Source organism: Aythya ferina, assembly GCF_964211825.1.
Source record: "Aythya ferina genome assembly, chromosome: 2".
Taxonomy (NCBI): Eukaryota; Metazoa; Chordata; class Aves; order Anseriformes; family Anatidae; genus Aythya; species Aythya ferina.
In genome coordinates, this window is record NC_140297.1 from 69,473,875 (window position 1) to 69,499,387 (window position 25,513).

The 25,513-nt window shown below is 36.9% G+C and overlaps 1 protein-coding gene across 1 annotated transcript in view; it reads left to right on the forward strand.

Moving 5' to 3' along the window:
• Positions 1–361: 361 nt before the first annotated feature.
• The window catches only part of LOC311432454 (uncharacterized protein), a gene marked incomplete at its 3' end in the record, with an annotated part of 78,822 nt that continues 53,670 nt past the window's right edge, over positions 362–25,513 (forward strand). The window contains exons 1-6 of the mRNA XM_084510904.1: positions 362–393; positions 497–552; positions 6,748–6,814; positions 7,119–7,301; positions 18,598–18,684; positions 22,137–22,220. Coding sequence (XP_084367030.1) covers positions 541–552; positions 6,748–6,814; positions 7,119–7,301; positions 18,598–18,684; positions 22,137–22,220 — 433 coding nt within the window. The 5' untranslated portion in view covers positions 362–393; positions 497–540. The remainder of the gene's footprint in view (positions 394–496; positions 553–6,747; positions 6,815–7,118; positions 7,302–18,597; positions 18,685–22,136; positions 22,221–25,513) is intronic.

Below are 25,513 nucleotides of genomic sequence, written 5' to 3' on the forward strand. Positions count from 1 at the left end.
TGGGACTCATTTAGATGCAGGATCACAGAGGCATTCCTGAGTCCAGCAGGTCTGGCACTGCAATTTCCAGTTTAGGTATATTCCACAACAAATTTCATATAGTTTTAGTGGTTACTGTCTATGAGTAGGAATTACCCACTCCTTCTGGGCTAATTCTGTCCTCAAATATTTCCTTGGTGGTGTTGTATTTAAGCTTAAACTACTTTTATTTTATTATTTTTATTTTATTTTATTTTATTTTATTTTATTTTATTTTATTTTATTTTATTTTATTTTATTTACATGACCTGATACAAAGTTTTCAAAAAAGATGAAGCGAAGCACTGTCCTCACTTTGCTCTTTGGTGAGGCAGAAGGGGGAACTACAGCAGCAGCAGACCTCCATCTTGGCAGGTTTCTGGGCTGGTGCTCTGCAAGTCTGTGTGTTTAAACCTAAGGGTATCAGTGGCAGCATGTGGACTGAAAATTCAGATATGATTCCTCTCTTTTGTTGTAGGAGGAAGTGTTTTTAGCTGTGGGTCTGAGAAAGGACAGGCTGGCATGGAAAAAGAGGTAAGTGAAGAAAAAAAAACTTTTAGAAAAGGAAAATTAAAAGGCTATTAAAAATGCTATTCCTAACATTGCTATTTCATAATAATATTTGTCATGTGATGTGAGGGAAGTCAGCAGACACGTAGGCTCCTTTATATCATTGACAAGTCAAGAGGATGATTAACGAGAATATCAGACAATGTAATGGTAGGAGAAGGCCCACAGAAGTTAAACAAAAGTGCCTTCAGAATTTAGAGAATTCCCATGATCCATAGTAGGACCTCATTGTGCTTGTCTACTGTTTCTATTTTTGATTAGATTTATAAACACAGCACCACATATTTTCATGTGGCTCATAGCCCCAGGGCAGAGTGAGATTGACTGCACTGAAACTGTGAGGCTTGTGAATTTCGGGCCAGGGATGGAGTGAAATAAGTAGTGTAATTGTTTTTGTGGAGTGACCGTGGGACCTCCTCTGTTCTGAATTACACATGGTTCAACCCTTTGACCTAACCAACCTCGGCAATGCCTGGTAGATCTCCTAAAGCTGTGCTGAAAGGTCCTATCAGTGACATGTTGGAACATTATCTGTCATGTGAGATGTGTGCCAACAACCATATTAAACTACATTAATTACTAGTGAGGCCATGTTTGTGACAATCTCAACTTCATTTAACCCATCATCATGTTAGTTATTGTTTAAACAGGAAGAACAAATGGGGACAATTTATGAAATCAAAATGCAGCACTGGTGTTTTCTTTAATAAATTGTATGCTTTACTTTTGCTTTGTTTTGGTTTGTCCCTCCCCTCCCCCCACCCTGCATTTTTGTTCCTGTCATCAGCTCTGTAGTGTGAGTTTTGGAGGGATTTTTTATTTTAAGACTAGGCAAGAAAAAGACTGCCTCTTAATAGATAAACTCATATGCCAGTGTAATTGTTATTTTGTTCAGTGTAATTGTAGCTGATATCACAGTTGACTGCAAACAGTGCTTGTTTTCTAGCAAGAAAAAAAATCTATGTTATCTATGCTATGCTATGCTATGATATATGATATATATGATAAATTTATGCTATGGTAGTTTATGTAAGACAAAGATCACATGTGGATTAGTCACTTGATTTACACCTTTTCTCCTTCATACTCTACATAGTGCATGTCTGCAGAGCAGTCTAGTTTGCACACCTCTGGAACAGGAGTGAAGCACTGACTTCTATTATTTTAATTCTCAGAGAACACCTTCCTCATAGACCCAAACCTATAGGTAGCTAAGCATACTGTGAGTCCTCAGAAGGCAGCCCAGCATGTAGAAATTCAGGAGAATTCTTTGCACGTGACCATTTTCTGAAACAAATCTGAATTTTACTGCATGGAATCTGAATTCCTCCATCGCAGTGCACAGGATCAGTCATGACTAGCTGTGCCCAACATTACGTTAGATTAGACTCATAAGGTTACATCTTTCACTTTCACATGAAGCTGCTTTTTTTCAACAGGGCTTTTCCCTTTAGCCTCATTTTCTAGCAAGAACAGTCTGAAATGAAGCAGGTATTTATTTATTTATTTATGTATTTTAATTGCTGCAGAGTCAGCTAAAAAATGTGTTTGACCCTACCAAGTGTCATTCTCATTAGCAGTGAAGAGTTTGCTCTCTGTAAAATCTAATGTGGAGTGCTTAAAGCAGACAGGTGCAAATTACAAGCTGTTTCTCTTTGGCTGCCATCCCTTAAATAGACAAAAGTAATAGGCTAGGAAAAGGGAAAAGGTTCCAGCTCCAGCTGCATAAAGGAAAGCCTTAACAGGGACATACCAGCTGGTTACAAGAAATAAATGCTGTAAATACCAACTAACACATTTGTGTCCATGCTCACAGAGGAATATGTTTTTAGTAAGGCTCCATCCCTTTTTATGCTCGAGGATCATTCTTTGAAAACTGCGCTCTGCTTTATGTTTAAAGGCTAATGCTCTCACTGAAGTAAATGAGAACAGAAGCCAACATACCTGTTCCTGTTTACCATCATTACACTCCTTAGAGCATTTCAGGCATTATTAGGTTCTTGGAACCTAGCAGTTTGACAATATTTCCAGCTACTTCTCTTTTGGCTGTATTCAGACAAGGCCCCAAAGGGAAAACAAAACAAAACAAAACAAAACAAAAAACAACAAAAAAAGGATGAATCTGCTGAGCTAGTTTGCTGATGTTAGAAACAGTTGTTCATATTAAGAACACCTAATTTAATTTCATGAAAGAGACATAACATGCCAGTATGTGTATGAATCTAAGGTATGCATTTCCTAAAAGGAACTAAAATTCTGTCATTCCAAAGTTGCTCTTCTTTTTGACTTCCAGCTTGCATGGGGACTGCTGTCTGGAAGCAGTAACTTTAACTTTAACTCTAAGGCTGCTGATGAGGTCTGTCTGTGTGATCTTCGTAAGCAGATAAGGGTAGGGAGACAGCTCAGAGCAGAGCTTGTTTACAGCAGGACAGAAGAAAACAGCTAGACGTAAATGAGGGCTGACGGTTTCATGAAGCACAATTGGTTGATCACAGATTCAATATGACTGCCCTGAACTGAGCGATGATCCGTACAGTATGCAAAATTCACTTTCTTGCTGGTCTGCGCCCACCAGCCTTCCAGCAGCTTTCCCAGAGCCCCTCAGCCACAGCTTTGAGTGGAACCAGAGCTGAACACAGCATTGTTTTACCCAATTCCTTTTGACAACAATCACATTCTTTTAAAAACTTCATAGGTTTTAGTTGTCACTGGTTATAAATGATTTTTTTTTTTTTTTCTTCCCTCACTGCTGCTGCTGCTGTTGCAGTTCTCACTGCTCTCACACAGACCTGGGTTCTCCAAGTTCAGATACTCCCACTTTCTTTTGTTTAAATTAGTATTGGAAAGCAGGCTGCACATTTTAATGCCAACAGTGTGTGCAGTAACTGCAAAAAGGCGTGTAAAGGTTTAGGCTGTTTGAATTACATGATTAGTTTGCATTGTGATTAGCCTCTTCTATATACCCCTGTCTTTGCCATAATGCACTACAATGAAGATTAAAAAAAAAAAATAAAAAAAATTAGAAGGCAAGATTTTATTTCTCACCATCTTTGGCAGAGCTGACATAGGATGAATTGATATCATCAGAAGCTTCAAGCTTTCATTTGACTTTGTGAACACTGGGTACCCCTTTCCTATGTGCCAGTTGAGGATGGCATAGTCTTTGTGGATGTAAGATGGATCAATTCCACAGCAAGTGTAAATCAGCAAAGCCTTCCTCTCACTTGAGATTCTGGCCTCAAGTGATATAACGTTATTATAATAAATGCCTTTTATGTTTATTTTTGGATAATGTTCTACAATTAGAAGATGTGCTTTTTTTTGTATGGATGCACATTCACGTGTGTTCTTCTGGGTATGGTCACATAACTGGACATTGCCTGAAAGTATGGCATGTGGTCAGTGAAAAGATTTTTTATTTGCTATTGGAAACCGAAGTTTTGTAGGTACACATGAACTGATTAAAGAACAATCACTTTAGACATAAATTTGCATAAATACATAAATTAACTAGTAGTAACTAATGATAAAATTAATATAAAATGTTACTGGATAATTTTGTGCCTACTCTCTGATGAGAAGACAAAGTATTGTAAGGGACGGATGGGGGAGGGCTGGGAAAGGAAACCTAAGAGAAAGGAGAAAAAAAAAAAAAAAAGGATGCAATTCATAGCACTTAAAGGTGCCCATGTTTAAAAGAGAAGGATGGGGAAATTTTCTGGAGGTAGGTATGAAAGGAGAAAAAGGAGAATGTCTTCTTCTGAACCACAAAGTGGCAAGAACTTGTGTCGATTACTCAAACACCACTGAAATACTCCATTATTGAGTTACTTCGAGAAGTAACCCTGAAGAATTTCACTCTGCTGTAGAATATCAGGTATTGCTTTCATTCTAAAAATATAGACTCATGAAAAACGCCTTTTCAAAGGTGCTCATGTTAAGAACCAAGAGCATCACTTCTTTTGAAGTTCTTTGTAAATAAAAATCACAACCATATTACATCGAGTACTTAAAAATACTAATCTGCACTTAAGTGAACAGTGCCAAAGAACATAGACTACCGTGTCCATCCAAAACAATTTTTGGTGCTAACTATACTGATTACAAATGAAAAATAATAATAATAAAACCTCACAATAATACTTTTTTTTTTTTGCTTTTATTTTTTTTTCACTTTTATTTTTTTTTTTCCTCTGTGAAAGAACATTTATATGTCTTACAGGCTATAATAATTGAAAGGTAACTATGACAAATACAGTCCACAATTTGTTTTGCTGGGGAAGTGTGACATGAAGAAGGAATATGTGTATACATAGAAAGTAATGCAGATCATAATTCCATTGAAGTTGCAGATGTATACTGATTTATAGTAGTTGAAAATTTGCCCCAGAATATTTGTCTAGATGTTGTATGCTTTATTAATGTAAAGTTAACAGCTTTGTGTTTTGATTATATAGATTTTAATAAGAAGAATTATCATGCAACATTGTTACAAATACTGGTGGGATCTTTAAAACTAAATTAAATTGTTATGATATGCAAGGAATACAGAAATACTTTCATATTGCAGAAGTGATATAATTATAACGATACTAACTGAGCTAATGTGTATTTTTGAAAGAATTTTCAGTAGCAGAAAAAATCAAAAGCAGTATGGTGAGTTTCTGAACCTAGTGAACCCTTGTCAAAATTATCATTAACTTCATTTGTGCTGCACACAGCTTGTAAGAATTTATTCCATTGCTTTGGCATTTATTGTAGCTTCCAGAATGTGTTTAGTCTGCCTTTTTAAAAATAAATAAATAAATCATTTACCTTTAAAGAGGACAGAAATCATCTTAATTTAGAGGAATTCTACTGTTTTCAGACTAACATATATTCAGGTATGCGTATATATCAAGATATTATATTAGATATAGATAGATAAATATTAATCTGCCAGTACTATGGTTCAGTTGTTTTTGACAGATTTATTGATTGTGTCTGCTGCAAGTGTGTTTTTTTACTGGAAATTGACACCCACAATCAAATGGAAAAGATGGATTCTTTAAAAATTGCATTTTTTCAATGATTCTTGTAATTAATCCTTTTGTATTGACAGTTTCCAGGAGCTATGTTGCCAGGACTGGTCTTTATCACCGAACAATTAAGCAACAGGTTTAAAAAAAAAAAAAAAAGCTCATTTCAGGAACTGCCATATGACATTAGAAAAATAAAAGGGTCTGAACTGTTTTCTTGCTTTGATTTTGGCTTTAATTAATATTCCCAGATGTGCTTTGTTTTAGATAATTTTTGCCTGCTATGACTGCTAGCGTCCATTTCAGGGATCTGTAGCTACACAGGAGCCCATATTGCTAGTGCTGTGCAAGGCATTATACCAAGATGGAATTTAGCACTTGGGCCGTCCTGCTGTTACTAGTGTGACCATGTTTCTTCTGGGCCTTGCTTCCCTACAGGAATTGGAACTTGTCAGAGTTGAGCTCCTCCAAGATCTCTCATTATTTGTTTTCACTGTAGCTCTGTTGGCATGTCTCTAATTCTAAATCAACTTTTCACTGTTGTAATGAATCCTGCCTCCTTTCACGCCTGGATTGTAATCTCTTTTGTGACATCTAGATGTAAATTATTTGTGTTTAATTTTATTTTATCCTCTCATATGAGAGGGTAGAGCTCGTTCATTTTTATCTGCCCTGTGATGAACAAATAAACTGATTATGTAAGTGAACCTAGGAAATGCAGAAGGAGGAATGTCAGAGAAGCCTTTCTGCAAATATTCTGCATAATCAAACTTTTCTAAATGAAGCATTGAAGTTCTGCAAGTGAAATAAAGCAGTTGCTGCTGAATGCATGCTGTAAAGACAAGCCTTATAATGTTTTTCATTTGTTGAGGTTTCTTTGCATTAATTAAAATTGTTAAAAACACACACATACAACAAGTATTTTAATGTGACCTTCATTTGGCATTTATTTTAATTTTTCTTCTATTTTATTTAATTCTTCCACTTCTGTTGTTCAATTAGTGTTTGACCCCTTTAGCAGAGATGTAAATTAAATGACATTTCAATGCCATCCCATATTTAAAATACTGTGTTAGTTGTGGATCATAAAGGATGATCTTCATTCTTTAGCTAACTTATTCATTTAACAATTTCCCTCCAGAAGTTCCAGCAGAAGGCTCTGAAGCAAACTAAGCAGAAGAAATCTAAGTCGGCTGAATTTCTGATGGGTGAGCCTTGCTTGATGAGTTATTGCTCATAATTTGTGTAAGGATTAATTAACTAATTACAGACAAATGGCTGTGGGCGAAATTTTGCTCTTGCTTGTCAGGGTGCAATTTGTAATTATTTTAATCATTTATTCTTTTTTTTTTTTTTTTTTTAGAGTTAATTTTAACCTAATTCTGTTTTGGCGACATTTGAGGATGATACACTTGAGTCTTTCAGCAAAGGAATTACTAGAAGGAATTTTCTGCTTGTCATTGAAATACACTTTGCCATAATGTGCTCTTCTGACCTCCTTGTTTTCCATAGTAAAAGAAGAGAGAGAGAGAGCAGCAACAGAAGGCATTGAAAATCCAGCTTTTAACATCAGCAGCACAGATCTTTCAGCATATCAGACTTCAGAAGAGGAAGTTATTAGACATGACAAGCTGCATAGCACCCTTGCAGCTCACCAACAAAAACTGAGGCTGCAAGCCCATGCTGAACCAAGAGGTGAGGCATCAAACTGGATTACCCTCAAATGGAGTGACAGTGGCTGCATTCCTCCTCTAACCTGCACGCTCTGCCGGGCGTTCCCATCCTGACACGTCCAAACAACCACCCCTGAAAGCCCAAAATACTGCTGAAAACATCAGGTGACCACATGTTTAAGGACCTGTGTTCTGTCTTCATGCTCAACTGGCTTAATGGGGATGCAAGTTGCATGGTACTCCCTGCCAGCAGCTGGGAGTGCAGGGAGACAGTTCTTTTTGTAGCACATCCTGTTAATTTGTACCAGGTTGGATTTTGGAGGCACTGCAGCACACAGATGCTGCTCCCTTGCTGGCTCCCAAGCACTGAGTAGTTTTAAACAGCTTACAGATCTGTAATTGATTGTTGTCCTCAGATCTCCCACATGCCCTCAGTCAATCAGCATATTGCCTCTGCTTCATTATATTTTTCAGCCACTTGTGCTCAGATATTTTTCGCAGAGAGTCCTGCTCACAGAGCTTGTCCAGGGGAGTGATGGTATAATACCCGTGTCTTTTAAGCTCAGACTTGATACAGCATCCAAAAGAGATACTACCTTGCAAAGCAATCTGTTTATCTTTTAGGCTAGTTCAAACTACAAAGAGCTTCACTGATACATCACTTTTCCTATCACAGAAATTTGGTGTCTTTTAACCTATTAATTGCTCCATTTTGAATTATTATTAGTATTGAATGTTATGACAAATGGTTATTTTTACTTAATAATATGATGAGGAAAATAACTTAAGAATTTGAAGGCATCTCATGAGATATATGGGGAAAATCTTAGCTAAGATTTAAAGAGCAAGAGTGCTTGAAGTCAGACTCAATCTTCCCTAAATGCCCACTGAAAACACCACTGTATTGGACTGTGTAATCTCATCATCTTCAAGTGGACTGTGAGCATCCATGAATATGTAAATGTGCATCCAAAGCCTGAATTTTACAAAGGAACCAGAGTAAATGGTATGGCTTTGAAATGTCCTGCTCACCTAGCATTTCCGATTACGCTCCCAAGCAGTGATGCTCCTTGCTGAGTACCTTTGAGTAACCAACACAGGTATTTAAATGCATAAGTACAGGCTCGTGAGCTGAACTTTAGGCATTTGCTTTTAAAACTCTGAACTTTGTTGTGTTAAGATTTTATCGTCACAGGACTGGAGAGCCCATGGCTTCTGATGGCCTCTTGCAAAATTAGGTTTGTCTGTTCATTTAGCTTTCATGTGACTACATGGAGCAGAAATTCCCTGTCTTTCCTTTGCCAGCCTGTCAGAACAGTGATTAAGTGGACAAAGGGATTGATTGTTTTTTAATGAAATATTCTATCTGGCAAAAATGAAGTTGGACTCACTGGAGACTATCCACGCTTTCAGTCACTTCTTCAGAAATTCATGAATAATTTCTCCAAGAAAGGAACATTTTTATTTTTTTAAAACCTGAAATGTGTTCTTAAATACTTTTGATATTTCATCCACAGTAGCATTTTGTTTAACAAAACAAAACAAACAAACAAACAAACAAAAAACACCTAACTGAACATAATATTTGTGGAAGGAGCAGAAGTGTTACATTTTGCCTTGAATGCAACACGTTAATATTCAGCTAAGTGTTATCATAGTTTTTAATTGTTGAAAAGAGTTGATTTTTTCCCCTAGCAGTATGTATTCCTCCTCAGCCTTCTGTTAATCCAGTTAACCAAAAGACCAGTTATTCACATAGCTCTGCCTCTAAGTCATGCAGCTATTAAAAAAAATAAAATAAAATCATCCATTTATGCCATCATAAAAAAGTCTAGATTGGAAGAGACCTCTACAGATCATCTGGTCCAATCTTGCATTAAATTATTCTTAGTCTAACTTATGTCAGGACTTGTTTGGCAGTCACAGGGGCCAGTTCAAACTTATCAAGAGTGTTAATAAAACAACAGCTTCAAGCCTGTCCAGAAACCTGCCAAAAATTGAGCTAAACCTTCTGGTACTTCCTGAGCTAATTTTCCCTATCCCCAAGTGTAATAATACTTCATTAAGGAGGGAAAGGGAAAAGCCAACTACATAGATGTAGCATCACATGATTGTAGTAGTAACTGATAGTATTTCACAGTCTGAAGTGAAGACTAGGTTATGAATAGTTTGTCCCTTCTTGCAGCACTGCCCTTCATGTGGTTTGGGTCCAACAGAGCCCAGGGAACCTGTTCCTTCAACCTGCCTGTCTTTGCTTTGCTCCATCCTCATAGCTGCTTCTATTTCAGCTTGCAGCAAAAATGCATGTGAAAACTACCCCCATCTAGTGTGGTGCTAACTCGATCAGCTTCCTTTCTTCTGCCATTAGATCTCAGGAGACACTGTGGAGTTAACAAGAGATGTTTTAAGACCAAAGTCTTTACCCCATCTCTTCTGGTTCCTAGGAGGCAAGGCTTAACGCCACCCTGGAAGCTCCTGCCCTAGGTGAGGATTACCACATGTACATGCAAGGCTTGTTACCTCAGCCTGTAAAGCGACAGCCTTTTCTACACTTCATGCCAGGTTTCCTGAAGGGAAATGCTTGCCAAACACAACAACACAGCCTGTGTAAAATAAACGTATTTTACTCTACAACTGTTTCCATTCATTTTTTTCTCCACTTTTCTTCCCCAGATGCCAATAAAATACACGTCCTTTTAGGATTTCCTCCCCTCCACAACCACCAAGTTCTCCTTTAGTTCTCAGACACCAGGCTGAGATTAGGTTACTTACTCAGTGTGGAATAGCAACTCTAAAGCTTGGTGTTAAACTGCAGAATGCAAAAGCAGTTATAACCTTAAGCACACTATTATTTAATCACGGCATTTAGCAGATTACAGGTTCAACACACTACATAAACAGGCTGGATTTTCAGGCTATGTACTTGGAGGCAGGGCATGAGATGGCATTGCCTTTCCATTGTATTCGCACCCATCACCTGTGTCCTCAAAGGCAGCAAATAATAGCTACAGGGCTGCAATCATTTCCTTCATCTTGTAAGTGTCATAGCCCATTTTTCTGCCAGCAATTGATGGAGGGAAGTGTTCTCTAGGAAAATGTCCACCTGCTTTTGAGTTGTCTTCTCACACACTTCCATGTTAAGGATACTGCAAGGAAGTGTTAATATTCAGCTCTGTGTTTGAGGCAGCCTGAAAACATGTTCCTGAAATTTGGCACAATGTGCAGAATACACAGACTTTTTAGGGATGAAACAGCCCATTATATTGCAGCTTGCTTGCATCTGGCCCCTAAACACCTTCATTCGCAGGTGTGTTGAAGCTATATTGACTTTTACGTTTCCTTTCCCCAGATAACAGTAGATTATCTGAAAATGAAAGAGTTTGTGAACTGATTTTTGCCTTTGATAATTGTGAAGAAAAAAATACTGAAAAGATTTAATTAGAGGCTTTTTCACCTTTCATACTAGATTGGTGGGGACTGCTCTTGGGACTCAAAGTGCAAGTCTCCTGCTTGCTTTGCTTGTGGGGAAACTGAGGAAGAGCATGATGCAGTCACCCTGCAGGCCTGTGATGGAAATAGAAATGAAACCTCTGATCCTTCTTCCATCACTCCGTCATGCTGTTCTGTGCTTCACACAGTCATATTTTCTATGATGGGCCATATTACAAATTTTAACATCATCAGTAGACCATTATTCAGAAATAGGTTGTTGTGTAACATTCTGCTGCCTGCTTTCCATCCTTACTCTTATGTGATGAAGACCTGGTACTGCTGTTAAATATTATAGTGATCCAAGGGAGCTGGTTATTTACTGAGATTTATCTTGTGATTATCAGCCAGCTAATTGGTTACAGTGGGTCCTACCCTATTTTGTCTTTATGATACACTGACATTTTTTGATCACTCCTAACCATCATTTTTGTTTCTTTCTCATGAAATTAAGGTTGCCTAGCAGTGGTCTTATCTTTGCCAAATTGTGCAATTCATTTATTTTTCCTGAAAATACTCAGTTTCCTTGTGACTACATCCAACCATCTCTTCATTCTCCATTTCTCCCTTTATTCAACTCAGCAAGCATTGAATTTGCAAGAATTTTTCATATTGGCTTTCATATCAGTGGGAGGCCAAATAGGCAAATTTCCCGGTGAAAAAGGTTTGGGGTCAGGTCACCCAAATCTGGTGGTCACCCAAAACACGTGAGCTCACGCACCTGATATTAAGGTGAGCACCTATTGGCTTTTCTCTTATTTCCAGAGGGACTTAAGTCCGTAACTCTTGGGACAGTTCACATATGTTCAGACTGGCTTGCTAAAGTCTCTGCCCAGCAAAGATCTTCTAGCTAACTGTTGTGCCAAACTTCCAGGAATGTGCTGTGTTTGGCTGAAGGCAGAACATGAGGGCAGTTGCTCAACCTCAGCTGGATGATGTATGTCACAAGCAATCCCTTAACAAAGGGATATGTACTTAGCATTTTATCATAGGCTTGTAAAACAAATATAAATCTTTTTCAGCATTCAGATCCTTGGTAACTGTGATCAGATAATAGGTTAGTGGCTTATAGCAGTTTGTACTACTCAGTGTTTGTTACAGCCACAGAACAGGTCCAGCTAATCCTGACAAAAGTCCTATGGGATGGTACTGTTTACATTTCTACAAGATAAATACAATTTCCAGCCCTCGCATGGAGAGAGAATATATGTCACAACAAATTAGACTGTGTTCTTTCTGGGGTGCCAGTTACACATGCAAGCTGCAGCATCCAGACTTGGTGCTGTCCGAGCATCCTCCCATTGCATGATCTGCCTTGCATCTGGCCCCTTCAGAGTTGGTTGTACAGAGACCTTCAGATACCATGATACTCCATGGCTTTTGCATACGAGATGAAAGAAAAGCTAGTTGTCTTCTGTATCCTGCATACTTGTGCAAAGTCTAGAGGCAGTCTGACCATAAATGTTTATGATTCAAGTTGAATTGTCTCCAGATGACAAGTGTTCATTTTTTCCTATCACTCCCAATACACAAATCTTTTTTCAAAACTTGCTTATCTCCTAAAGTCAAAAGTCCTAATTAATTCTACCATTTTATTTGCAACAGGCACTGTTAACATCTCATATCATTTGCCCACAGAGATTAACAGCATTTAAAAAGGGGGGGGGGGGGGAGAGGAAGGGGAGGGAAGAAAGCTTGTTCAATTGAAAACTAAAACCAATTCTAATTAGCATAGGTACAGCATGGAATTAACATGGATATACTGTTTCTGGGAGCAAATTAGTTTTATACGCAGTGCTCTACTGCACCACCTCCTAGCTGTGGAGCTAGTCTGTATGTATCTAACACGGTGCTGCCTGCACTCTGTAGGGAACATCACACTGCAGAATAGAGCTGTTGTACTCCTTATCAAAAGCCAAAGTAGAGAAAAGCCTTTGCTTAGGGAAGAGTTACTGCTGAAGGTAGTTCAGCTGTGGCAGGGCAAAATAGGACCTTTCCTGCTCAAGCACGTAACTGGGTGAGAACCTCAATCTGGCAATATGCAGACAAAACAGACTTTGGGAAGGAGCCATGTAGGATATCAACTTCATAATAAAAATATCAGCAAGTGCATCAAAATTAGTCTGTTAAGAGAACTGGGAGCTGAGGCTTTTTGAACAGAATCTAACTGAATTCTGAAGAGATATTAGATGCCCACTGGAGAGACAGTAAGCACAGATGAAAAAACTCAACTGCTAGGAATTCATGTTTATTTGCATGTAAAGAAAATGGGAGCTTGTGACACTGGCGTTTGCATTGAAAAAATATTTTCATAAAGGATGGAACCAGAAATACGAATTAAAAACATACACTTTTTTTCTGAAGCAACAACAAAAAGTTGATATCTAATAATTCAAGTTGTGTGTATGTGGTTCCATGCTTTCTGATTTCAACAGGGACTTGAAATGGAAATGCCAAACCCAGTATGCAGGGCATGATGGATCACCATGTATGCATAGGAATAAAAAGAGTTGTCATTGGAAGTAATTTTGCGTTGAATTACCCAATGTGTAATCCCATTTAAATCAGCAGAACTGCACAAGGTGTAATGTAGTGTGCAAAACGTGATCCATTGCATGCAATTTCAACAAGGATACTATACCACTCATCTAAGTTATGTGCTAAAATTAAATTTGTGAAAGGTATGGGGAGAAGAATTGTGAAGAATGGATGCATTTTATAATTGGGAAATACTCTTTTAGAAGGTGACTAAATATATATTTTAAAGCTAACAGATTGTCCTTGGGAATTATTTGCTTTGTAGTAGGGCTGTAGGACCCTCAAACTTCTTACTGCTTTCTGCAGGTTCCCTTGCTGGAACCAGCTGAGCCTGCTTACCTGGTAGCACTCTGTATCCATTTTCCCAATTAACGTGTCACGTTAGCTAATATCATTCCTAAATGAGCTCTATCATCATCCGTAAATCTTTATTCATGTCTTCAATTGGCAACATTTCCCCAGGTCTCACACTGGTGTTCCTTGGCACAGGACTCTCTGAAAAAAAAAAAAAAAAAAAAAAAAAAAAGGTCTAATTAATGCTGTATGTCTGCATAGAGATATATGTGGTAAGTCTTCTTGGAGTAGAGTCATGGAAAGAAAGATGAGTGAGATGACTATGGTGTTTTCCAAGTGCTGGGCATGCTGCTTAGGTTTGTGCGCAGACGCTTTGCCAGCATCCTGTCAAAACTGACAAGTGAGTTTATTCAAGACTTGCAATATAAACATCAGACACAGTTATGTGGTTTACTCATTACCTATGGTCTCTACTGAGGATAAGAAAAATTACATATGATACCTTTAAAACGTTTTAAAAATTGAAAAGTCAACTGTTGATGATAGTATCTTAACAAGCTGTGTTTTCAAGATGTAATCTACAGTCCAGGCTCTTGCTTCATGGTCTTGAATTTGAGGAGGCCGTTAAAGCCCAATTTTTCATTGAATTCTTCCTAGTACTCATTAAAATGTGAAGTTCTGTGTAAAACTGTCCACCTTCTGATGTATTTGGTAATAATCTGCAATGCTTTGCAGGAATCTTATTTTAGATCTGCATCTAGAATAATATGAATAATATCTATACCTACAGATGACTATTTTAGATATAAATATGATAAAGTAACTTATGTTATCCAAGCTGTTTGGCTTTTATACGTGACATAGATTGGCTTATATAAATTTCAGTAAAGGCATTTGTAATGGCCACAAGCTGAAGTGGAGGTAACTTCACAGAGAATTACTGTTGTTTTGTGGATTACATGTCAATCACTGTTATTCAAAATTATTATTATTTTTTTTAAAACTTCCTAACATTTAGATGTGAGTAGATATAACACAAAATTTTGGAATAATCCTCATAACGTTTTCTTATAAAAGTTTCAAACTTTCCTTAATTATTTTCCAGTTTTAAATCATTCAAGAGCTTTTAAATTCTTTTTTTTTTTTTTCTTCACATCTTCACTTTTTAATTTTTAGAGGGGGCTTCTTTCTTATACTCTCTTATACTATACTTGATTTTGACTTATTCTTTAGACTTTTTTTTTTCTAAAAATGCAAATAAATGAAGTGAAACAAAGAGAAATGTGGGAGGTGGAACCCTTCTTTCCATTTTCTCCTGATTCCAAACCTTAGCTCTTGCTGGTCAAGTTGAGTTAGGCACCTCTCTTAGAGGGTATTCAGGTTTGACCCCAGGACACTGCTTTGGTTCACACAGATGCATATTGTTCTTCTAAAGAAACCAGGAAATATGCAAATACAGAATCTTATACTTGGTCTGCTTAAAGTGTATCTGCATAGCTTCATCATTGTGTTTCAAGTGCACTTTAGGTAAAATGGTTTCTCATACTGGAATTCATCTTCTAAGATGCCCCCAACTTATTCAAAAGATTTTTAAGAGTTTCCTTATAAACAACCCCACTAATGTTTTGCCAAGTTATTGGTAGAGAGCTCTGTTGACCACACAGCTACCTGAAAAGGGAGAGCTGAAACTCATTAAGGCAAGTTGGCTGAGATCATAATCTGTGCACTGTTTTATAACAAAATTTGATCTATGCAAAAATTTTTGCTTTTGTCCCAAGCATCACTCTGAAAACAAGCATCTGAGAAAGCTTACTTAAGCTTTTATTAATCAGCCACTTGGTTATTAGTAATTCCTTTATTTTTACTTTGGTTAGGAGAAGCTCAACCACTCCAATGTAGTTTTGTTGTTAAACTTAAAACACAGATCAATAATACAATATGAGGGACAATGGAAAAATTGTCCGTCATTGAAATTTCTTTTTGTACACTTGATATGTTATTGGTATAGACTATTTGATTTCCTTGCAGGGTAGAAGACCTTGCAGAAACGTAACTTAGTCATGCCATTTCTGTGGTATTCTCAGGATGTAGACTGTATAATTGATTACAGACATCTTAGCTTAAAATCCGTCTTAGAGTTTCATACAGTCTTAGTAAAATGTATGTAGTCCCCTGGGCTGCATCTGAGGATTACGATAATTTTATTAGCAACTCCTCTTCCCATAATTAAACTGTATAAATTCCCACCTGGTCACTGTAGTGCCAACACCTTTCTTTCCAGTTTTATTTGAATTTATAGATTATTCTTGTTTTGTTCTTCAGTTCTGATTTCCTGAATCATTCATTGTGTTTTCCACAAGGTAACATAATTTTGAGGGAGTGAATAGGGCTTCAAATTGAGTTACTGGGTTGAGTGAACATCTGGTTCAAAGAAAAGACCCACGTATCCAAAGTTGACTAGATCTTCACAGGAGGAGATATTCCAAGTAACTTGCTGTCTGAAAGCACTAAGCTGTACATTGCTGTTCAAAATACCTGCAAGCAAGCTCTGTATTAACATTTGCTTTACTGTGTTTATACCGTGAAGTAGAGTAATGTGAATTCCTTAGTGGACTGTTAATTTACATGTTATACACTTTCAAATATTTCCAAAAGCAAACATGAAATGATTAGTAATTCATTCACATGCTCACAAAATGTTATTAGTAAAATGCTTTGGGCAGTATGTTATGTTGACTAAAATTGATAATTTTGTATTTTAAATCTAAAGTTAACTCCCTCTACCCCTTCCATACCTGAGGATCAGCTGAGTCCAGAGCTGCATATCCTACCTGTAACTGTGTGGTTCAGTTCTCAGGGTATGTTGAGCTGGGAGGAAAAACAAAACAAAACAAAACAAAAAAAAAGCAACAGGACAAGAGCAGCGATCTAAGGTTTGCAGAGATTACTTCTCTTCAGAAAGCCTCTCTGCAAGTCTTCTGTGGTGTTCTATATTTTAAAATGTCTTGTTCTCTTTAAAATCATCATAAGGAGGTGATTCTGACATTTAGTATTCATTCTACCTATGTGAGTTTTAAATTAAAATAAAATTAAAAAAGCAGTACATTGCTATGGAGACATCAAACCTGGTTGTTCTTTTTACTTCTGCACAATTTAGTATCTCCAGTTGTGTGTGGTTCTCACAGAGCTGTAGCCATGGATGAAGTGTTTCGTACTCACTTCTAAGAAGTGAATTTTTTTTTTTTTTTTTTTGAAGAGGACCAAAGAGCAATCTGTTTAATGTTTTTGTCAGTGTATCTCTTTTTAGAATAATGGTTTCCATGCCTTGTAGACTCAAATATAACATGACACTTCCTCCTAAATGCCAGTTATTCTGTCCAGAAGAGTTCTGCAAGTCTTCTCCTCAGAGTTTAATACTAAACCCAAGGGATAAAGAACACAGGGTATTAAAATTCAGTAATAGTTATTGTGGTACTAAGACCATACAGAAGCCCTATGTGCTAACTGCATATTGCTTATATGGTTGCAACGTATAACTATTTACATTTATAGCTATGAATTAACTGAATAGAGAGATGCATCATAATTTTCTTCTTTAGCACATGGGTGAATTATTTTACCAACATGTGAAAGGGTGTTCATATAACATCACGGTATTTTGTGCAAGAGAAAAACAATTACAGTGAATAAGGTAGAATGGCTCTGTTATTGCAGTACATAAGACTTTGATTACATACTGCCAAGATTCATACTAGCCTAGTAGTTGTTGACAGATAAAGTAACAAAAATGAAACTCATTTATTTTTTCTTTATTGAGACCTCAAGGTAAAGCAAATTTTCAGTTCTTGTACTTACTACATTGAAAGAACAGAGACTGACAGTCAAAATGTGCCAGTCCAGAAATATAAATTAAACCTAGTTTCATATCAAAGTTTCATTTAGTCTCTGAGAAGGAGCTGCTGTTCAGATTATTTTTGATCCTAAACCAAATATACTGTTGACTACTATAGTGTGTCTTGGATAAATTAACCCCCTCACACATTTAGTTCTTATGTACTTTCTAGGATATAGATTTGTGCCTGCTCAAGCAATTTTACAATTTGTTATAGTCTTAACTATTTTATTTTTTCCTCTGTTTAATAATAATTTACTGTGTTCACAAACTCAATGAATGTAAGAGTGGTTTTAGTCGAGTAGTACTTTTTCTGAAGGAAGGACATATTTTGAGAGAAAAAAAAATCTCCCCATCCCCCTTGTGTAAAAAGATTTCTTTGGGCTGATGGCACTTGGAGTTCCTCCAGGCAACTAGATGCTGCATTATTCCTTGATAAGTCTAACAAAATACTTTTTTTTTTGTGTGTGTGTGAACTTGATTAGTTTCTGAAGAATGGATACAACTAGCTGTTGAAATGGAAAGTGCTAAAATGAGCATTTTTATTCCATCAAAATCTTGGATTATCTACCTAGCCCAACTGAATATAATTGCTGTTCAGATTAATGAGGCAGTATTCTAGTATCTCCTCTGTAATTAAACACTTCTCTGGTTGAATACAGTATTAAAGATGCACCAGACGTTGAAACCTCAGTGGTGAAATTTAAAACTGATGAAATTGGAGGGGTCAGCTGTGAAACACAAATTTGTCTGCAGCATCGGTAATTCATTTATAAAATGTGTTTCAAGAATAATTTGGCTTATGTTGGGGATGTTGGATATTTATATTTTTTTCTTATCATTCAATCATCTAAACTTGAGAATTTTTTTCATTAGTTCCCAAGTAAAAGTAACATAAAGTACACTTGTTTCCAGAACTACCTTTTCTGACCTTTCACAAGATGATAATTGCAGTACTAGTAGGCTTAGAAGACTTGTTAAAAAAAATTAAGCTTATAAAGTAGCAAGAAATGCCCCTGTGCTTGCTGGTGTCAATTTCAAAATTAACATTTTGGTTCATGTGCTTCTAATAATCACTGACCCTTACTTCATGTGCTTTCCACAGGAAATGAATACAGCAGAAATTACTTTGACCTGCTGATGGATGAGGAAATAAACCCAAGGCAGTGTGGGATGGAGGTCAGTGAAGAAGGTGAGGCAGAATTAAGTATGTAATTTTGGTGTCAGAATATTCTTTTCCATTTATGAAAATTAGGTGACAAAGATCACATATGCAGTTTCATTTAAATATTGAAGTTTACAATTTAAATTATAAGTCTTACCTGCTCTGGACATGATAGGCAGTATACATAGTCTTTGATCAAGGACAGTGAGCTGGTAAAACTGAGGCTGTGCTGTATTCACTCAGCTTATTATAGCAATAACAATGAAGCACACTCCAAGAAAACTGTCTACCCTGTGTTCTCTTTAATTAACCTAGTTAGTCCAGCTTTTTTGCATCCCAAAGTCCTTGTTTGAGAACAATTTTGTCATTAAGTTGAACGTCTGCTTGCCTAACAGAAGAGAAACCCCAGGGTCTGTAACAGTTCTCAGCGTAACAGGAGGCCTCTTTTGGTTTTCTTTTCACCAGTTTAGCCAAGATACTCAGCTTTGTTGTCTGTGGGTACAAGGAGTAGGAGGGTGTGGCTCTGCGGTATGGGGAGAACAGAAGTTATGCCTAGGTATGAGAGAGATTAACTAGGAGGTATTGTCTTTTGCTCTGAGCTGAGGAAATTCTCCTTTGCTTTTAAATAAAAAGGGTGGGAACGGGCCTGCCCGAATTTGCATGGACTTAAGTAAGAACATTATCATGGTAATGAAGTTCTTAGCTGTGCACAGAATGTTTTGGCCCAGCTCCTGTTAAACAACCTGATAGCACGCAAGACTGATTTCCACATTGTTACCTTCCCGGCCGTTCACTTTTTCAATCCTTGTAATTATTTCTACTGCAGAACCTCTCTAGAGACACAGTTGTAGTCAAATGTAGAAAAAAAAAAGTGTAGGTCTGAAAATTTGTCTACTGCAATATCTCAAAATAGTTCACTTTGGAACTCGTGACATTTTTTATTCTGAGTAGATATCAAGATTTAAATTTTGGAGGCAAAAACATGTAACTGAGAAAAAAAAAAAAAGCAGGCTCTAGTACACATCAGTAATTTGAATTTCTGTGTACTGGTGAAAAAAAGATGATGATTTTAGGTTTATCAAGGGCAAATCACATACAACTCTAATTTCCCCATTACTTGTGTAGGACAATGACATACCTTAGAAGTCAACTTCTGTCTCAGAGTTTTTAAGTGAAAGAATTTTTCTTGTCAATACTGCTTTGGTTCATCTTATGAATAGGCATCATGAGTCATGATTTGCTTCATATCCAGAGAATTAAAAGTTTTTTTCTTTTCTTTTCTTTTTTTTTTTTTTTAATTATAATTTGGAAAAAATGAAAGCTCTAAGTCCATCCAGTTGTGGGTGGTGGAGGAAGAGTTAGGTTTAGGCACTTGCATATCAGACCAGACTTGAGGTCTTTGCATGGCTGTCCTTTGGTGCTCTTCCTTTTTCTTCCTTGGCAAAACTCTCACTCAGAGGTTGGGGAAAGGCCTCTTTGTTGCAAGCTTGTTAGGGATGGTGCTGGCCTCAGGTTGGCTGTGTTGAGATCTGCAGAACAGCTAGAGCAATTAAAATGTTATAGTGACTAACATCTCTGCCAAGGACAGTGGTAGGTTGCAGGTTGGATGGAAGCATTTCTCTGAGAGAAATAATGCATACCTGCATGTCACAAATGTGACATTCCATTACAGATTACCACCCCACCTTTCTCTTAATATTTGAAGCTGTAGTATGCTGTGGAGAATTCTGTTCTTTCTACTTATTTATATTTTCTTATCTTCTGTTAGTCATGTTTTACCTAGAACCTTTTGGACTGCATGTTGAAGGCAAGACACTGCAGTTTCAGGTGAATTTTTCTTTGCATTCTCTTGTATAGTCCATTTTGGTATTGGGCAGAAAAACAGTATGGTTCTTCAGAAACAAAACAGAGCTTCACTAGAATTTATCTAAAGCCCTAAAATACCTAGCTATTTGGAGTATGTGTGCATAATATCTTTTTATTTTTATTTTTATTTTTTTTTTCCCCTGTAATAATGTCTTTTACAAAATGTAGAATTCTCCATGGTTTCCTCCTAAATTTTGTAGGATAACTAAATCAAAGTGGAGCCAGTGAAGTTAGTGTGGGGATGTCATAATGTCAGTTTCATGGTCATTCTGTGAATTTGTCCATCCCTTAATCTGATGCCAGACATCTCAACAACTCACTATCCCATATATTCACAAATAGTTCTACGCCCGGTTTCCGTCTTTTCCTTGTAGAAGCGTCAAATAAGTGGAACTGCATTTGTATGTATTGGACAGAGTTTAAAAAGGATAGTCAGAACTGTAATCTGGTCCTAGATGGTGATCGTCTGATTGGAGACCACATGCAATTGCCTTCTCTTTCCATCTAGCCATAAGTGGCCACTAACAAGAGACAGAAGCAGAACAAGATGAAGAATTCTGTGCACACTTTAAAGTTACATAGCTCTTATGACTTAACCTAGTCAGAACCAAAGAGAATAGCCAGTAAAATACAAATCTTCACAAATCTTGTACAATGTTAAGTACAATTTCAATGAGGTCATAGGGGGCTTCTTTAATGGATTTTTTTTCTGTCAAAATTGAGATATTAGCAATTATCTTTTCTATACTTGATAAATAAAACTTGTTCTGGAAATTTGAGTTGATAATGCCCTGAGAAGAAACAACCCCCCATTATGGGTTTGCCTTTCCTCCTCTACCCTCAAGTGAACATTTCATTTAAAAAGAGTCACCCTATGTAATTTGTAGATTACAGTTCACCTACCTTAGGTACACTTTAGTCTTCTACCAGCCTACTTTCACTGATGACTTAGAGAGCCAGAGTCTGGGTGACATGGATAGTCTCAGCTGGTCATTTCTCTCTTAAATATAGACATTTGAAGTGATTTTAGGTCTCATGGAAAAAGGTACATACGTGTGTGTGACCCTTGCTCTGTTTAAAAATCTGTAGATGTTATTGGGAATTTGAATGACAGACCTGCAACATATTGTAATACCACAGCCTATTGTAAAGTCTTCTCACACTAGAAATGTTATCTTTATGGACAGCAAGGTAAATTTTTTAATAAATATCCAAAATCATATTAGAGAAGAAATGGGGTACTTTGATTTTTATTATGAATCAAATAGAATCCATCTGGTAATTTGAATATAGCTAGTAATTTCATCTAGTTTATTAGCAGAATTAGAAAAATTAGGTTTCAGTACGGACCAAGATATAATATTGATCACCCTTGAAAACTGTGCAATTAAATATTTTTTTACTTTAAACTCTGTCATGATTCAGAAGAAAATGACAGCTCTGCAATGAAACTATCACTATAAAAACTAATCTTTGTGTTTCAAAGGGTTTCTTTTGTATTTGTATATGTTTATTTATGGTTCAAAATAATATGCCATGAAATACTACTGGAAGAAACAAAGAAACAATAGATATCTTGCTGATTTATTTATTTATTTATTTTCCCCCAAAAGATCCTGTGAAATTTGAGGAGCAAATCCTATATGGTAAACTGATGAATTTTCTAGAGGAAGAAAGCGAGATGGTGGACTCCCAAGGTAAATAACAAAACCATTTGCATAAAGGAAGACAAAACTCTCTTGTGTCTGGATGTGGGGAGGAGAGTGGGTAATCTTGAACTCAGAAGAAAAAAGGATATTGATTTTAATGTGAGCCTGTAAAACCTTTTCCCCCAAATGTTTTCATTTTGAGTTGCATTTATGTGGTTTTAAGTGTAACTTCAGTGGCATACTTTCTTTAGACTGCTTCACTGTATGTTGAATTCCACCCAAACAAATGAAGATTGGAAAGGTCCTTGCTTACGTGTTTAACGCTAGAAATCTAAGTCTTTATTTAGGCATCCATAAATGGGAGGTCTATTTGTCAGATGTACTGGTCATGTCATACAGTATTTGAGGTTATCTTCACAAGGATTTACACTAACAGACAAGTTAGAAAATGTCTTTTGTGGCTTTGTGAGGAATACCAAATAGATGTTCCGTCTACAGTAGAAACAACAAAGAGTAAGAGAAAATATTTATTTACCTCCAGACAACATTTTTACTTTGGCTGTACTTATTTTTGCAGCCATTTTTAACATCCACTTGATTCATGAAAGTGCTACCACCACAGCCTTTACAGAAGGTACATACCTGCTGTTCTCCTAGGCTTCATCCTAGAATAAGAGATGTGTAAACAAGCCTCAGCTCATGGCTACCCTTGTGTTTTTGAGTATTCCACTCAGTGTGTCTTCTCCCCACCCACCACAACCACCTTTCCAGTCTTTTGTGTAAAATTATTTTCTGTTCTTTGTACTCTATGTGGCTTCTAGTCATATTTTATTTTCTCAGCACCTACTCTGTCAGAGGGACAGAACAAGCTGTTGGCTACAGCACTGGAGCTCCAGGAGTTGCAACATATTTCCTGACAATTGAGCTTGTAAGCAACTTTGTTCTAGAAGAGCTAAAGGATTTCATTGACCTGGGGTTGTGAAATCCCTTGAGCTGGGACTGGTCATATCAGTAACATCTTTGAAACCTATTTTGTCTTACTTTAAATGCAAGGAAAAGAAAGTACAAGCATAGCTAATTCATGCAGATAGTTTAAGCAAAAACCTTTAACAAATTATTAGCAAGTCTCACATTGGTGCACGTTGATATGGACCTCCTCGTTGCTGAGAAAGCTTACAGAAATGCTGCAGGTTGATTGCTGCTTCATATAACAACATAGATTAAGTAAACAAACAAACAAACAAACAAGAAAACTTGTTGCTTGGCTGTGGTGAAGTCAATGTTGATTCTATAGGAAAGATGGTCATGGGGTCTCTACCTGTAGTACTTATGTTGTCCCCCTCTACCAATATTTATGGTATTTCATGGTCTTCAATAGCTTTAATTTGTTTGTTTAAAATATCCCTGTGAGATTAAGGAAAATGTCCTAATGTAATTTATAGGCTGCCCTCAGGTAGGGTCCAGTATTCTTTCCATTAGTGTTTTGACAGTTAGCTGCAGGGGGTGGGGCTCCCCCGAAGCCATGGGAAGGGAGGAGAGAAGGTCTTTCAGACAGTGGTTCAGCCCACCTCACACATGCACCTCTTAATTAAACAGACTAATTACACTCTAGAAGCAGTTCCTCCTTTTTAAATTGGTCTTTAGAAGGGTCTTGGACAACTGACTTAGACTTGACCAAAACAATTTGAATGCATGTGGTGTGCTTTGATGATGGTGATCTCACTTTGAGGCTGCTGAGCAGGTGGGCATCATGCACAGACTAGTCCTTGGAGCCCTGACTTTGCTGCCAGCTCAATGATTTAATTCAAAGGCAAGTAAAGCTACTGAGAGGTGTGTTTTGCACTCCACAAGCACATCAGAGCCTTTGTGAATACTATGAATGTGGAAACTAAAGTAGTCTGCTGATGTCTTCTCTCTTAGCACTTTTATTTCTAAAAGAACCATAATGGATATCAGAGGTAGTGCTATGGATGATGGAATGCTCCATAGAATCCTGGCAGAATTTTTGGCTTTGGCGAATAAAACCCTGAGAAGAGCAGGACTTTCATGAGGAAACAAGGATTGTGCAGTCTCCACCTCTGTGTGCATGTATGGGCTATATTAGTCCTGCTTGTCTGTGGTTCTTCCTACAAATTTTTGAATCTGTTTTCCTCCTCGCACCCCTCCAGCCTTTTTTTTTTTTTTTCTTCTTCCCCCGCCCCCCCAACCCAGAGAACAATTCTCTCAGGTCTGACTTCCCTACCAGTTTTTATGGAAGTGGGCAGCTGAGCAGAGCAGACAAGTGTTATTAATGTCTCCACCGAGGGAAAAACTAATATGGGAGCTTGACCCTTATTAGACATCAGAAAATCCATAGAAAACTAGGATTCATTTGGTTCCACACTTACAGAATGGTTTCCTTTTTTTTTTTTTTTTTAAATTTGACCACTGAACTGAAAAATCACAGTCATACAGTCCTAATTAATAGATGATCTCCAAAGGAAAAGAAAGAATGTATCTCTCAGAACTTATATCATTGCATACTTAAAACATTTTCCACTGAGTAACATGTTGGTCACTCCTATGGTAGGTATTAAATCATATTATAAGTAATCTAAAAGACAATATTGGTTGTCTGTTTTTTTTGAAAGATTGTGGTCCATGTACGTTTAAAATGATGCCAGGTGCCATATCATAGAAAACAATTTTTATTATATTATGATTTGGCAGCAAGAGAAAAATTAAAGTAAAATGTTTTGCAGGATTACAATTGTTTGATGGCCTTTGGTGATGTTCTCTTTTAGCTACAGTTTATACAGTCTTCTAGAGCCAAGTAGCCAAAATGCATTTTCCTTATGGATTTTATAAGTACTTTATACCTTCAAACCTGTGTTGAGGTATAATATGCTGTTGAACCTGTCCTTTAAATTTTCATCTCAGTATTCAAACCACTGCTACCAGATGGACAAGTGCAGGTGTAAATGAAGTTACAAGCAGCCAAGCTAATACTGTATACATTATTTTAATTTTTATTTTTTTATCTGTGCTTAAATGACTGTATGTATCTTTTCACCAAATACTTTTCAAAATTAAACCATAATTTATGTTTGCATTTTTAGCAGTTACTTCCCTTGAAAAGGTTTTAGAAAATGTTATCTCTCTTCTTTTCTTCTTTTTCCACAAAACTCTTGTTAATGAGCCTGGTGTCTTCCAACCAGATTGAATTCACTTGATAGAATTCCTCACAAACATAACAAACACCAAAAGTATATAGTCAGTCAGTTCTACCAAATCACTGTATTGTTGCCTTTGCAGACTGAATGTTTTTATTCTTTTTGTATATAAAGCCAATCTACGCTCAG